General features: G+C 41.8%; 1 protein-coding gene across 1 annotated transcript; it reads right to left on the bottom strand.

The window, feature by feature from the left end:
* Positions 1-551: 551 nt before the first annotated feature.
* On the bottom strand, positions 552-14,228 carry KDELR2 (KDEL endoplasmic reticulum protein retention receptor 2). The gene is made up of 5 exons (XM_086760003.1): positions 14,045-14,228; positions 7,089-7,189; positions 3,933-4,091; positions 2,607-2,859; positions 552-1,780 (listed from the first exon to the last, which is right to left on the bottom strand). Exons 1-5 carry the CDS (start codon positions 14,133-14,135, stop codon positions 1,746-1,748), a joined length of 639 nt encoding a protein of 212 aa, XP_086616129.1. The 5' UTR covers positions 14,136-14,228; the 3' UTR covers positions 552-1,745.
* Between the last annotated feature and the right edge of the window lie 771 nt (positions 14,229-14,999).

The following is a 14,999-nucleotide window of genomic DNA, read 5'->3' on the forward strand; positions in this document are numbered from 1 at the left end:
GCAAATAACCTACCCAGGTCCTGAAGCTTTCTCTCTCACACTGACAAGCGCAGATCTCATGTAGCCCTGCAGCTACAGCTAGAATCAGGCTCTTGTATTTCGTTACTGGCACACACCTGGGTTTCAAGTGACTCTGAACAGCAATGGGATACCCAGTGTAGTAGCTGAGGTATTAGAGACTGCAGCATCTCAGCATGCACGCCGCAAATAAAAGCCACTATTCACACCTGGGGTTAGAAAGGAGAGCCATCACTAACTAGGGGAATAACAGTGGTAAACTAAGTTAGAGAAGATAAATTATTTCTTGAAGATAAACCAAAACCATACTAGCACCAAACCCTCATCCACACTAGACTGGAGATAGCGCTCTTGCAAAACAAGCAGAACTAAGTCACCATGGCTTCATTCACCGATAACACCCCTCATAAGCTTAAAAAGTTCACATTTCAACAGAGCAAACAGTGACATAAAGCAACTCATCCTTACTGCAACTTTTAATCTGGTCTCAGGCTAACAGAAAACTCTAATTCAGGAATTAAAAAACCACACCATTTTCACCATTTCATAAAGTGTTTATTGAGGATGGTAACACAGGATAAATCATGCAACAGCTCAGTAAAAAAAGGGAATCATTTAAATGATAAAGAATGATAACTGGTGCTGCTGATTTTGAAAAGTTCATAAAAAAAAATAATTGTCCAAAAGTGACATCAAAAACCACTTGAAGCTGAACATGGAAGTTGCTTATAAAGCATTCATTAAAAAAAAAAAAGTAGATATTGTTTAAAATGATCACCTACAGATTACTGTAATCAACAACTTACAAGTCTCCCATTTCTATAGCTGCAATGGTGTAGCAGGGCTGTACATCCATGATATTTAACCTTCTCCTGAACAAAGAGTAGAGTCACAAACATTTGCCACTAAGCAACACAACCATATCTCTTACCCTTCACGACCTGCGCTGCCAAGTGCTTTCATTATTGGGATGACCTTCCCAAACATCATGGCAAAACAGGAAAGGGCCCATCCTTGCGGCCTCAAGGGATTTCCTTACTGTCCTCTTGCCATCAGCCTATTTTAGAAGGGGAACAACTACAAAATGCAACTGTTCCCCTTCTGGCACCAACATATATTTTAAATAGGAACTCCATGTCAGCAGATGGCACAAAGACTGGGCACCAGCACATCACATCAAACATCGGTGGTTTCAGATTTAGAGTTGACAATATATTCACCTTTTGGAAAAAATAAATATAGTGGAATGAAAATTGAATCAAAGGGAAAGAACAGATGACTACCATCCATCAAGGATGCACATATCTGTGCACTGAAAAAAAAAAAAAAAAATAAAATAAGAAAAAAAAATCAGTCATTTCAAAGAAATTCTTGAAAATTAAAAAAAAAAAGTTTGCACTTGTTCCTGGTCATAAACAATCTCACAAAAATCTCAGTTTTGGAACTATTCCAATTGAAACCATACACTGAATTTATTAATACAGTATAAGTTTCTTTATGTAAAAAATCTTTATACATAGTAATAAAAAAGATAAAGGCAAGATGCATCAAACAGAAATCTGCTGGTTGTTTTTCCTCCGTTCTTACAGAGCCGCTGATGACTACCTGCACTATAAAGAGCTGTGTTTCTGACTTTCTGTCTCAAGCATCTTCGCCTTTGCTTGTGATAAGGATTGTTCTGTCCAAGCATCCAAAAGGACAGATGCTGGTGATGGTATTTTTGGCACTTACGCTGGCAAACTGAGCTTCTTTCCCTTGAGTACTATGAGGAAAAGCAGGAAAGAAAACAGTTAGCAAAACAATGGTGTAATCTAGGAGAAGCACATACTGTTAAAACTTCAAAAGGACTAAAACCTATCACACAGAATCACTTCTTTACAAAATCGGTGCAGTGCAGTCCTCCCAAGCTTGCCTTTCTCTTTTCGATATATGCTGGTAAAACTATAACAAATTAACAACTGTTCCAGTCTTGCCCTCTCCTGGCACCCTGGAATTTTCATTTTTCATCCTCACGACAAACTAACCTATGACTGTGGTTTCTTAAGAGTTATGACTAAAATGACACACCCCCATATAGTTTTGTAGTTATATGACGGAAGCTGGAATGTGAGTAAGGGTTACTAACGCACCCAGCAGAAACATCTGCAGAATCACTAACGCACCCAGCAGAAATGTCTGCCTCTACCCTTAGCATAAACAGAAACATTCAAAATCCTTCAGACTCTTTAGGTATTTAGAACACTGAGAAAGGTGTCTGTAAGTGTGAAATCCACACAAAACAGTGTACGTTGTCAGGAGAAGCATGAGGATCATGTTTATCAATGGAAGACAACAGCAACATGTATTTAGCCATCCTTATTTTAAATTTGTCAATTAAGTTCATCAGACCATTAACACATTTATATTCTATCCATACTCAAGACAATCCTCAGCAATGCCCCACACTAGCAGAAAGTGAACTTGATGAGATTTCAGCAATAATTTGCACACAGAATTAACAACCTAGTAATGTTAATACAGCAGATCCCTACGAACATGTTAACTGCTGCATTCCGCAACCTGAAGCTGGAAGTTACTGCACTACTTACCTTTTGTAACATACAAATAGAAGAAGTCACAGTAAAGAACGGTCTGGACCACACCAGCAACAACAGCTATGAGGTCAAAAAATCCCTCAAAATAGTAGCGCCAAATCCAGTTGACTAAGTACAAGGCACGGTACAGACCCAAGAAGAAAAGGTAGTGAGTAGTGATGGTCTCTGCTTCCCCAGTTTTGCTGATCATAAACAGTTGAGGGAGAATAGCAACCGATTCAAGATAGATGGAGAAGGTCCACAGTATCTGAAAGGAAAAAAACCCACAGGTACATTCAAGTGTCTTACTGATAACAGAAGCACAGAAGACATTTGACTTGGCCTAACATTTCACTCTCCAATAACGTTACAAACAGGTACAGTATTTTGGCAAACTATCCTTGGTACAGGAAAAACTAAGCAAAAGCTTCATCATCAACCATGGGATGGTACGAGGGAATAACTCTCTTGGCAGACAACAGACTCTCCAAACCAGCTGTCTAGTGAGCTGGCAGACATAGGTTTACTTGTGAGGAAACTTATGTGTATATTTCAGTTCAGAATTCATAGTACCATGAAGTACAGCTTACAGAGCTGGTGCTGTGAAAAGCTGCAGGGAAGATTAATTCATTTTTCCCCCTTGTTCTTCCAATTTTTTAAATCTATTGGCTTAAAGAATGAGTTAATATAGAAAAAAAATTAAAATAATGTCTCAAAGTGTTGTAATTAAAATTCATTTACTCTCTAGTAAGATTATTTAACTCCAATAAATACAAAAATGCAGCTCAGTCCACTTAAAATAAGCATCTACAGTTATTCTCTATTTTGTGGGAAAGATTACCTGTTTGAACTCTCTATAATTACATTTTAATATAATTTTTCTGATAGGAAAATGCATAGCTGCATTTCAAATACAATGCAATTATTTCTAATACTCTAGATCATTTGCGATTCTACAAAATTTAGGAAGTATTAAAATTCCTTTTGTTTTCACCAGGTGGCACCAACTATTCACAAACTGCATTCTAGGGCATTTCTTTAAAAAACATAACAAAAGGAGAGATACTTTTGAATTAATATAAACATCAGGGTATACTGGGAAAAAGATAGTCTTCTGCTTAATAAAATAACCAATGTTGATAACAATGCTGGTCTCCTGAACTGCCTTAAGTTTTCACAGAAATCTACACTGTAAAGATCCATTAAGGAAACAGGATTAGCCTGAAGCTACTAAACAAAGGCATCTTCCAAACATTCCTCAATCAACCTAAAAACGCTCATCTTCATGTTCTAAGTATTTTAGAGAAAAGAAGTATAACCTCCTGCCCACAATGAACTCACCTCCAGAGGAGAGAAGTCATGATTGACAAGAAATGAGAGCCCGCCAACAGGAACTATCAGAAACTCCACTCTGAACGTATCATGGTTTCCATCATAGGTGGCCTTAAATTTCATGTAGATCAGATACACAGTGGCATACGAGCAAGCAATGTAGATAAGCTAAAGAGCAAGGAAAGGAAAAAAAAACAAACCACCAAATAAAACAACCTACAGAGGTCACGGGATTAGATCAAACTCACTGAACAAAGATATTCCCAGGCACTAAGAGGAATAAATACTGGTTTTTTTGGTTGTTTGTACTGTTTGTTTACATGCTTTTGCAGTTCCAGGCTATGTGGTGGTATTTAACTCTTCTCAGCAAAGTAATAATTCAAACCCAATTACTCCTGGCTCTACTTGTTTTGTTGCTTTAAAAGCATCACCTTGCTGGTGGCTGAAGCGACTGTCCAAAGTTTCTTTAAAGACTCTTTCCTGAGTAGACAGGACTAAGGAACTGACTGGAGAAGGATTATCCCTTCTGCTAGGGGAAGCACTGGCTGAAAACATTTAGGTTAAAAGTGTGCATGTGCCCACATGCAATAATGCTGGAAGGAGTCTTTTTACATTCAAAAAGCCTGGGAGTGGTGTGCCTCACATGGCATTTAAAAACCTATTCAATAAGCCCCACTCCTATTAACATATTACAAATTAGCTGATTTGATTTTGACATTTAAACATCTCTAGAACCTGAAGAGTGGCAAGTGGCCACTGTTCTCCACCGACCAACAGGCCGTAAAACCTGCAAAACTAACAGACTGCTAGAAGCACTGAACCAGAATTCAGTTTCAATTTCAGTTCATGTCATTACCATTTCTAATCATTATGCTACAGTAGACTTCGCAGCTATTCCCCGTGGAATAGGCAAATAGCCTTATTTTACAGATGAGAAAACAGAATCAGACACAATACAAGACTTTCTACAGGTCAATCTGCCGTCATCAGGACAGAGCTCACATTGCCCTGGAGACGATGTAGTACAGTAGACTAGAGAAGTAGTTTAGCTTCTGCCTCAGTTTCATCACAAAGATTAAGTATTCCAAAACATTTATCACATTAAATACAGTTCTTTACAAGTGAAAAGTAACAGATTTAAATACCCATTGTTTGCAGATGCTATTAATCACTAAAAGTGCTGCTCATAGATACAAAATGCTAGAAACAGTATATTAAGGAGCTCAGAATCCAAAGACACTTTACTACACTAGGACCCTGGCTGACTGGAGATAAAGGATCACAAGACAGCGTATCAGATGCAGGGAATCCCTACTACAGGTGTAAACTAATTGTAATTGGTATGGTCATAGACACTAAGTGTGAATGAACTCCAACTCCTTATTAAAGACTTCTTCATGACAATTATAGTGTGTTTTGGGACATTCAAAAGTTTTGCATTTTTAAAGATACCAAAATAAAAGAATGGTAGAAAAATGACTGCAGAGTGCACCAGCAGAAATGCATCCAATACTCAGAAACAGGTACCATGAAAAAGAAACTGTAAGATACAGAATGCTACAGTTTGCAATCAGTCTGCAGGCCATTAAGAGAGGGAGATAGTGCTAATTTGTCTATGTCTGTATATATTCCTGGAACACAGAAGAAAGTAATTTTCCTAAATATCTGTTGACAACTGCCAGAGAAATACTGCAAGTTGGCACCTTAGTTCAATGTTTCTCTAAAAATACTGAAGAAAATTCTAACTCTACAGAAATTAACAACTTTGTTTTGCTGCCAATTAAAGCATTTTCCTCAGATTAGAAAGTTCATCTAGTTATGCTCTGGGTAAGCTTATTTGTACAACAGTTCATGTTCTCTACAGCTGTCTAACGTTATATACTCCTGAATATACGTAGACAGGACAAGCAGCTGTGCCGGGACACTCAAGCAGCTTTGCCTTGGCACTACAATAATGGGCTGAAAAGCCAATTACATATAACAATTGCTCTAAGCAGTAACCTTCAGAACTGTAACAAAGGCTTCCATTTTGCAAGTTAATATTGGATTTGAACAAAGAACCACTCTTCCATTATGGGAAAGACTCAGTTAAGTATGAAGTTGAGTACCACAAGTGTTATTTCCCATATTCATTCCTTTTCTGGGTTGAAGAGCTGTAGAACAAAGACATGGTCATGACCCTGAAACACAATCAATCAATAAATTGCAAAAAACCTAGTTGCCACTTTAGTGCATGCAACAGTAGCTTTCAATATTCTCAGAAATTACATAGGAAAAAAGGTTGTGTTTCAAGAATATTTCACTTAATCCACAGTTCTTCACCTAGACTGTTAATATTAAAACTTAGGCATATACATTTGACTTGTTAGAAGACAACAGTGTTAAGTGGGCTTAAGATCTAAAATTTTATTTCACAGTACTGTTCCACCAATTCTTCAGTACACTTTGCATTGTTGACTCTCTGATTTTTCCTCTTGGCAAAGTTGTAGTCCTCTCTGAACTAAAGTTGAAAAGCATCAAGAAAATCCAAGAACACAGAGATTAAAAGGTGCCTGCTCTGGTGCCTCAAATGCACCAATCTGTACTGGTGCCACAAATATGCTACACTCTCCCAGTCTACTGCTTTGTTTTCTTGTACTCAGCACCAGGAATTACAGGAATAAATAAGAAGTAAAAAAACCCAAATTTTGGCTCACTAACATTCAGTGGCAGAATGTGATGGAAGCTACATTCCTAGAAGCATACTCCTGACAACTTTTGATCAGCCTCTGACTAGACACTAGCTGCAGTTCTGGCAACGCATTCTGAATACTAATTTCCCTTGTAGTGGATAAAGAGAGATTTACTTAAGCTCTAATGTCCCAGTTGAAATACAATTTATTTGAACCATTATTTCAAAAGCTTTTATTTTCAATAACCAAAATGGCATCTGCTCTAAATGTCCACAGTTCTCATAAAAAAAACAGTTTTAAAAAATTGCATGTAGCGTATAGAAAAAAAAAAGTAGAATTTTGAGTCCATTTTCCACATTCTTTATCAAAAGCCCATCTAGAACTTACTTCTGTAATAACTGCGCAGGGGGCCATTTAAACAGGCATTTATTAATGAAGTTATGCACTCTGCATACAACATTACTAGCTTTTCTAACTCTTCAGTATACTCTACCTTCATAGATGTGTTATACAATGAAATGAATGAAGTGAAGAGGTCCAGATAACGGGTAGTGAAGACCAGTGCAAACAGAAGCTGGCTTTTCCCAGAAATACCTAAAGTGATAAAGGAAATAATTAATTATTCAAAAAGTGATGGTGTGCTTTAAAACACTTGATGCCAAGGATGAAAAAGGATATATCCTTTATTTCTAAGCAAGTTGATTACAAAGTTAGGACAAAATCCAGGCTTCCAGAACAAAGCTGTACAAACAGAACTGTAAGTCCATACATCTCAGTAGTGTGAATGCAGGTTACCTGTACACCATTGTACTGGAAAAGGTGCTAGCACTGCACAAGATGTATAAGTTACTCACAGCAGACAGCTTGCAGGCGATATTTTGGAGATTACACTATCTGTTCTGCATTATCATTGGGCACTATGCAGCAAGGCTGCGTTAGCTTTCAACTCTGAGTGCTGCCACATGCCTCAGTACATTCTCTGGATGCTGAATAGCTAGAAAGGTACAAGGGCAATAGATATGACGGATCCAGTGATAATCAGAAAGTATACTAGCACCAATAACGTGATTTTAAAGGAATAAATCTATTTTAAAACATAAGGCAATTCAATTTAGAAACTTGATTGACCACACGGTGGGGAAAAAAAAAATTATCAGTCAAAACCAGATGTTACTATGCACTAGGACAAAGTAAAATTTTAAAAAAGAGCGAAGTGAGACAAAATGACAGACATCTACATTGCATCTTCAAAGTAACTTTCAATTTTAGGCCAAAGCCCCAACAACAAAACATTTGTTTGTACTTAACTTCAGCCACTAGAGCAGAGCTAGAAGCAATAAAAGCTTTGTACAATCAGTCACTAAAAGCTTCTGAAAACTGAGGTCAAGCATCACTCCATAATTCTTAGGTGGCGGTGTCACAGCAGGGGGACAAAACAACCTAGCCTGTGCCTCTATCTTGTTACTCCAATTACTCTTGTTTTCAGTCATCCAGGGTGAAAATATTTGAATCTGTTCAGTTAAGCATGCAAATATTGTTCAAAAAACAAGAGGGAAAAATATTCTCTAGGAGTTGGTTATGATGGAAGGCTGAAAATCCTTGTCCCTTTATAAAGAGATATTTCTGAGAAAGGCTTATATTAAGAGTGTCATAAAGTAATTAGAAGAAAGGTTATCTGCTCTGGTTATTGAGCTCCTCCTTCACTCAAGCTTAAGAAACACTGTATAAACTGCCCCAGATGAAGAAACTTTATGTTTAGATATAAAACACAGGAAAGGCTGAAACAGTAACAATTAAAAAGGATTTTTGTTTGCGTCTTTCATACGTGAAATATCTATAAGGTGAGTCTAACGTACTACCTGCAGAACAACCCAACTGCCCATAAGCAACTGTAGTACAGGAAACAACAGCAATTGCCACTTATGCAGACTATAAAACTACAAAACAAAAGCTGTAAGTATTAAAAAAAAAAAAAAAAATCAACAAAACAAAACAGAAACCCTCCATAAATCACACATAAACCGCTTCCCAAAGTTTAGAGGACGAATACATTTGACACTTCTTGAACTAGAACTACGTTGCAAATACAACTGAAGCAACACTCTCAGTTGCAGCCCAGGTGTGCTCGCTGACTTGACAGCTCTTGACAGAGCTGCTCTCATGTCAATAAAACCTCTCAACAAGCAATGCTGTCCTAAGGTCAGAATCTATAGGACGAAGAAATCCACCTGGGCAGATTACAGTACAGCATCACGCTACAGCATACAGTTATATTAAATTACTTAGCATGCTATTTTATTTTAGTAAATAACTGAGAACTGCAAGAAAAGCATGTAAGATACATTCATTATTGATCACGGCTACACATTCGGATCTGAATGCATCATCACAGAAATACAAGTAATACATTTGACAAACTCCTCTATGCCATTGCCAGCCTCACCTCCTCCCTGACCCAAAAGTTGTAATTCTTAATCAAGGCTTTCAGTATTTACACTGAATTTTGAATCTTTAGAATAGTCAAATGTTCCTGAAACACATCCTAAAGCCAAGTTCAAAGTAATTTTCAAGTTAAGTAGGCTAGACTAGGCAAGGTTCAAAGTTTAAATCAAAGACCTATGGCAAATTTGGAAAAAGTAAGATCTACACCACTAGCCAAAATGGGAGGAGGAAACAGCTAAACGCTCTGTCACATGAATTTGATGCATTTCAAAACTTTAGGAAAAATATCAATATACCTGCCACAGCACTGACCTTGGCTTGTGGCTGGTAACTGCAATATAGTGAGTGAGACTACACTGCCATTACTCTCCTCTTCTCCCTTTCCTTTTACTCGCACAAACATTACTTAGTTCTTGAGCTAAATAAGCACATTTTAATTTCTTCTTCCTAAGTTTTGGGCTCAAATTTCAAAGAGTCAAACCTCTCACTTTTCTTTCATCCTCACACATGGAAAAATTCCTTCAACTGCTGCACTCCAGTTAGCCCAAAAGCAATAGCATTAAACTTTTGAATTAAAGTTCAGGTGACTTTCACAGTCAGGGAGGACAGCAGAGCTGAAATTGTTGTAATTTCTCATCAACTTCATTTTGCTATTGTGAGTTACGTGAAGAGCGATAAGCAGCACCAGAGGCATTCAATCAGCCTGGCTGTGGAGTGTGTACGCTACTTCCTAACTATGAGCTGCACATCACAACCATAAAATCTACAAACCTAAGTTTTTTTTGACGGAAAGACAGTCCATACTTCTGGAAACTTCACAGACTTTCTGAAGTATTAAAAAAAAAAAAAAAAAAAAAAAAAGTTGTTTTGTTCAGTATGAAGTCCATATCAGTCACAGGACCACAATTTCTTTTTCTGCTAATAAAATACTAACATTAAGAATCCTGTACTTTCAATTTAAAAAACCCAACCTAACTCTAAATACAAATTTGTCAATTGAGAAAGGTGAAATTTTCCTGGGGGGGGGGGGGGGGGGCAGTGGAGAGAGAGAGGGAGAGAGAGACGGAGAAGAAATTCCAAACCTATCTAAAGTGGCATATTTTGAGAAAATACAGACAAATTGGCAACAGCCTATAGCAAAATTATGTCTGAAGTCTTCAACATAGCCTATGATCTGGTCCACAGTAGATTCAAAGAAAATTATGAGACAGCTACCCTACCTAACAAAAGTATTACACATTTACTATCTACACTACTTTTTTTGAGTATTCGGTATATAATTTGACAGCCTTGCCACGGCAGGTCACCTTTAACACTTGACAAATGACACTGAGAAAAGCAAATCAATTTTCAGGCAGTAATTCACAGCACAAACAATCTAATTTCACTTAAAATGGATTAGAAAACACGGCCTGAACATGAAAATGTTTGAAAGCACAGGATTCTTCAAGTCTCATCAATTTCCTAATTATGACATAGAGCCAATAATGAAGTTACCTGCTACATTCTCCACTGCTTCTAGTAATTATTTTTAGGCTGTTACTTGGAGTGGCAAGCATTTTTCCAAATTCTAAATTTGGAAACTCAAATAACCAGTCACGCAAAAAAAAAAAAAAAAAAAATAAATTGTTTCCCTGCCAGCTCTGAAATCCTGACTTGATTTGCCGTCCCCTTGTTCTCTTTGTAACATATTGACTAAATTCGTGAAGAAAAAAAAAAGTCTGTCAAACACTGAAAAGACAGACTGCTTCATAATGCAAATTATCCTAGCCTCACCTATTTTCCTCAATTAGAGGAGTCACTTCTAGGAAAGACGGGGACTGAGGTGTCTTCAGAAACAGTAGGTTGCAGCAGAGGTATGCAGGCTGTCTCCCTCTCGTTTCCAGCTGCTTTTACAAGCCTCTCAGCTCCTCTTGGAACAAAGGCCTCAGACAGACACAGATGCAACCAGAAGAGAGGAGTCGGCACCATGTGGTTTGCCAGCTCTGCTAAACTGTAGGCTGTGATCCATGAAATCAGTTAGAAGCCTTTATTTATTTTCTAAGCTTCTACTGCTTCAAAAGTGCACAGTTAAAGCAGCAGCTGGTTTGCCCACGTTTCCTTAGTCACCAATAACCATGAGGTCTAAGTTTATTTAATTTATAAACTGCTCTAATAAATCCACAACATAAAGGAATCACATAAAGCCCACTAATAAGAGGCATTTAGCAGCTCAACATTAACTGGTAACTAGGGGTTACTCTTGTGTATCACTTTACAAATGTATTTTATGCGAATACGTATTTATGAAGTTTTTATTAGTAGAAATCACAACTGACAACAACAAACCACTATAAGAACAAGATGGAGCCCCCAAAATAAAATCCCATGCTCCTCTGAGGTGCTCTTCTCATTCTAGACAAACTTGTTAGGCTTCAGACACTGATCTCATAGAAGTAACATGGATCCGGATTTACTCAGGAAGAACTGGACAATACCAAAAAACTATCCCAGACAAACGCATCTTCATTTCATTTTTTTTTTTTCTGAGGAAAATTAATTAAGCAAACATTTTCTACTGAAAGAGCCCATGCATATATGTTTACATTTGAGGACGCTGGCTAATTTGGTAAAGGGAAGAGCTGAGGGCCCTATGTAATACAGGCCCATTTACTTGTCTGCGATGGAGAAAGCAGTACCAAATATGATGATTGGTATGAGTTTACTTTCTTCTGAATAAACCCCTAGTAACAGAGATCCTCAGTCACAACTGACTTAAGGAAAACATTAGATCACTTTTTGAGCAGAAAGATGGGACTAGGTTACATTGTATCATCCTGTGTAAATAACCTCACGTCCAAAGGTCACTCAAGCGCCTCTTGGCTAAAAACCTATTTGAATTTTAGCCTTGCACTAGAATTTCTCATTTTCCTTCTTCAGACAGCAAAAGACATTTCATTTTTAGATCATTAACTCTGTTTTCCTTGCAATCTTGACGGCATTTCTCAAGTAAGGCAGATGACTAACACTACAGAAGAGCTGGAGAAGGCCAGGCCCTCTCCTGCCAGATCCAGACAGAATTCCTGATCCAACAGAGCCTGAGCCAGGAAAATTCATTAGGAAGGAGCTCGTGCACTCCGTGACCTCAGAAACAATAGTTCTGCATTATTACTGCATTTGGATCATGGAGTCATTTGCTTGAGCTCTTTTCTAAAGTTAAGAAGTCTTCACTTTGAGTGTGTTTAAAACCAAAAGATGTTAATTTACTTTTTTTTTCCTTTTGCACTATGAAGTGATTAACAAAAAGCGACCTGAAATGAAAACACACAGAACCTTTACTTCCTCTTACCTGTAATGTAAATCTTTTTCATTTCCCCATTCTCAGTTCTTTCAGGTTGAAGCTTAACTAGTTCTTCATGCTTTTAACTGAAGGATTAACTCGATATTTGAACAATATTTCATGTCAACATGATTTCAAGAATAATCGCTCTTACTAACAAAGAAGCAACTCAATGAAAAGAAGGCAAAGTCAAGCTTAGAGTCAAACCCTGGTCCACAGCAAAAACGATATTTCCAGGGTCAGTGGCCTGATCCGTGTAATACACAGAGCTCTGAAACGCCCATTTTGAATTACAACTCCCCCTAATTTTCTGAAAGAAACCAGCTATGCTGCGGTTATAAGACCTGCCTGCAATTCCCTCCAACCACCACACCGTACACTGGAAGCCGAAAAGCGAACCACCTCGCGCGGAATTCCAGCAGGCAGGTACAGAACACGGGAGGAAGAAGAGGCGTTTCTCACCCAGGCTGGCAGGGAAGCGGGGCTTCTCCCCTCCCCGGGGCCCAGCCCGGAGGGCGGCCGGGACCCAGCTCCCCCCCCCCCCACCCCGCCACACCTCTCCCGCTGCCACGTCAGAGCAGGCCGGGATCCGGACGGAAAGCCTGCTCTCTCCAGCCGGGAACCGCGCTCCTCCAGCCTGCCGCTGCAGCCGGTCACGCAAACAAGAAAACACCCCAGAAGCCTTAAACCCGGCAAGAATCACAGTTTGATTCTCACCGCGGCGAGAGTGGAAAACAAAAGGGAAGAGGAGGGCGCGCCAGTCAGCCGCGAACGCAAACCAGGGCGCGGAGGGAAAGGCAGAGAGCGAGGGAAACTTCAGGATCTGCAAACTGCAAGTCAGCTGCTCCCAGCGCTGCACCAAACCCGGCTTTCACGCACCAGAGCGGCGCTCAAAGCCGCCGAGTGACCGCGCACAGGGAAGGCCGGGCACTGCCAGGAAAGGAGAGAAAATGAGCTCCGTCTCCTTTCCCCGGCGTGGGGAGGGGTTGGGGGGGGGAGGCTGCCCGCCCCGCGGGGACGCATTCCTCCCTCCCTCCCCTCCTCCAAACCGGCTCCCCATTCATTCGCTCGCCGCCGGGCGGTTACATAAGAAAGGGGCGACCCTCGCGGGGACGGCCGAAGCGGTGGTGCTCGGGGATTAAAGTACAAATAATGGCACCCGTCAAGCCTTTAAGGGAACCGCCGCTCCCACGAGTGCACCCCCACCCCGGAGGGGGCGATGCGGCTCTCTCCTCCTCACCCCCCGGCTGCCCGCCCGCTTCCCCACACGCTGGTTTTGGAGGAGGCCGAGTTAGGGGGGAGATCGGTCAAGAGGAGGGCTGAGCCCTCTCTCCCCCGCGCTGAGAGAAGCGATCGTCCCTTTTCACCTGCCCGGGACGAGTTCTGCCCTCTCGCCCTGGGGGGGGGACGACAATCCCATCTCCTCCGCCTCTCTCCGCTTTACCGCAGCTGCCTCTCGGGCAAGCGGGGCAGGTGGGCCCCCGTGCCCCGGCTCGGCTGAGCCCTCCTCGGGAAGCGGTCCCCAAAGGGCGGCAGAGGCGATGGCAGCACCCCCCCACCGCGGCGCGAAGGCTGCGATGGCGCCCAGCCCCCAGCGAGGCTCCCCTCAGGCACCGCGGCCCGGAACTGCCCGGCCGGTCCCGCCGCCCTCCCCTCGCCTCGCCCGCCCAGCGGCCTTCCGCACGCACCCGCGCAGGAGCGGCTTTTCCAGATCTTCAGCAGCAGGATGATGATGGCCGCCAGGTGGGACAAGTCCCCGGTGAGGCGGAAGATGTTCATGGCGGCGGCGGCAGAGGCGGCAGCGCAGCCGGGAGCCGGAGAGCGAAGATGGCGTAAGCTCAGCGGGCACCGAGCGACGTGGCCCGGGGACGTGGCCAGACAGCCACCGCGCCCGGTGCACCCTGGGAAGCGGGAGGGAGCGCCTCCGCCCCTCCGCCCCGCGCCGCCTCCCGCGGGGGTGGCGGAGCCGTTAGCTCCGAGCGAGCCCTGAGCTGAGCGGCGGGGGCGGGGAGGGGGAGGCACAGGGCCCTACGGCCGCCCTCAGCCCTCGTACTACGGGGCTCGGGCCTGGCTGGGCCGGGCCTGGCTCCCGCCGGGCCCCAGCGAGTCAAGTCCTCGCTTCGGGTCCCGCGGGGGTGTCTGGCGCCGAGGGCGGAGTAGGCCACAGTCCCTTTTTTGTTTTGGCCTTAAACTCTTCAGAAGCCCTTTTAGAAGAATAAATTCGAGATCCTTTGTTAACTGGCAGTAGGCAGAGAACAGAGCTGAGCAGCCAGGAGCGGCTCCCGATGCCCGTCAGGACCCAAAATGAATGGGAGAGACGTCGCCGGCTACTCCAGCCATCAGACACTGGTCTGGTTGAGCAGCGGATATGAAATACCTAGTGTCATGTTTTGTGAAAACGAGCAATTGGCTTGATTCATGTTTAGTAGCCTAACAGAGTATGCAAATCTTCCAAGAAAAAAAAAAAAAAAAAACCACCAGTCCTTGCAACAGTACGGCTCGGTGAGTGAGCGTGCTGCCTCTTTGCAGTGCTGAATCCCTACACCTCAAGGAGGCATCACCGTGGTAGCTGTACAGTGTGCAGTCCAAAGAGGTATCCCCTCTTGGGCAGTACTCTAATGTTCTCTGTTAAAAAAACGCAAA

The sequence above is a fragment of the Chlamydotis macqueenii genome, chromosome 15 (assembly GCF_036417535.1).
Source record: "Chlamydotis macqueenii isolate bChlMac1 chromosome 15, bChlMac1.mat, whole genome shotgun sequence".
Classification (NCBI taxonomy): domain Eukaryota; kingdom Metazoa; phylum Chordata; class Aves; order Otidiformes; family Otididae; genus Chlamydotis; species Chlamydotis macqueenii.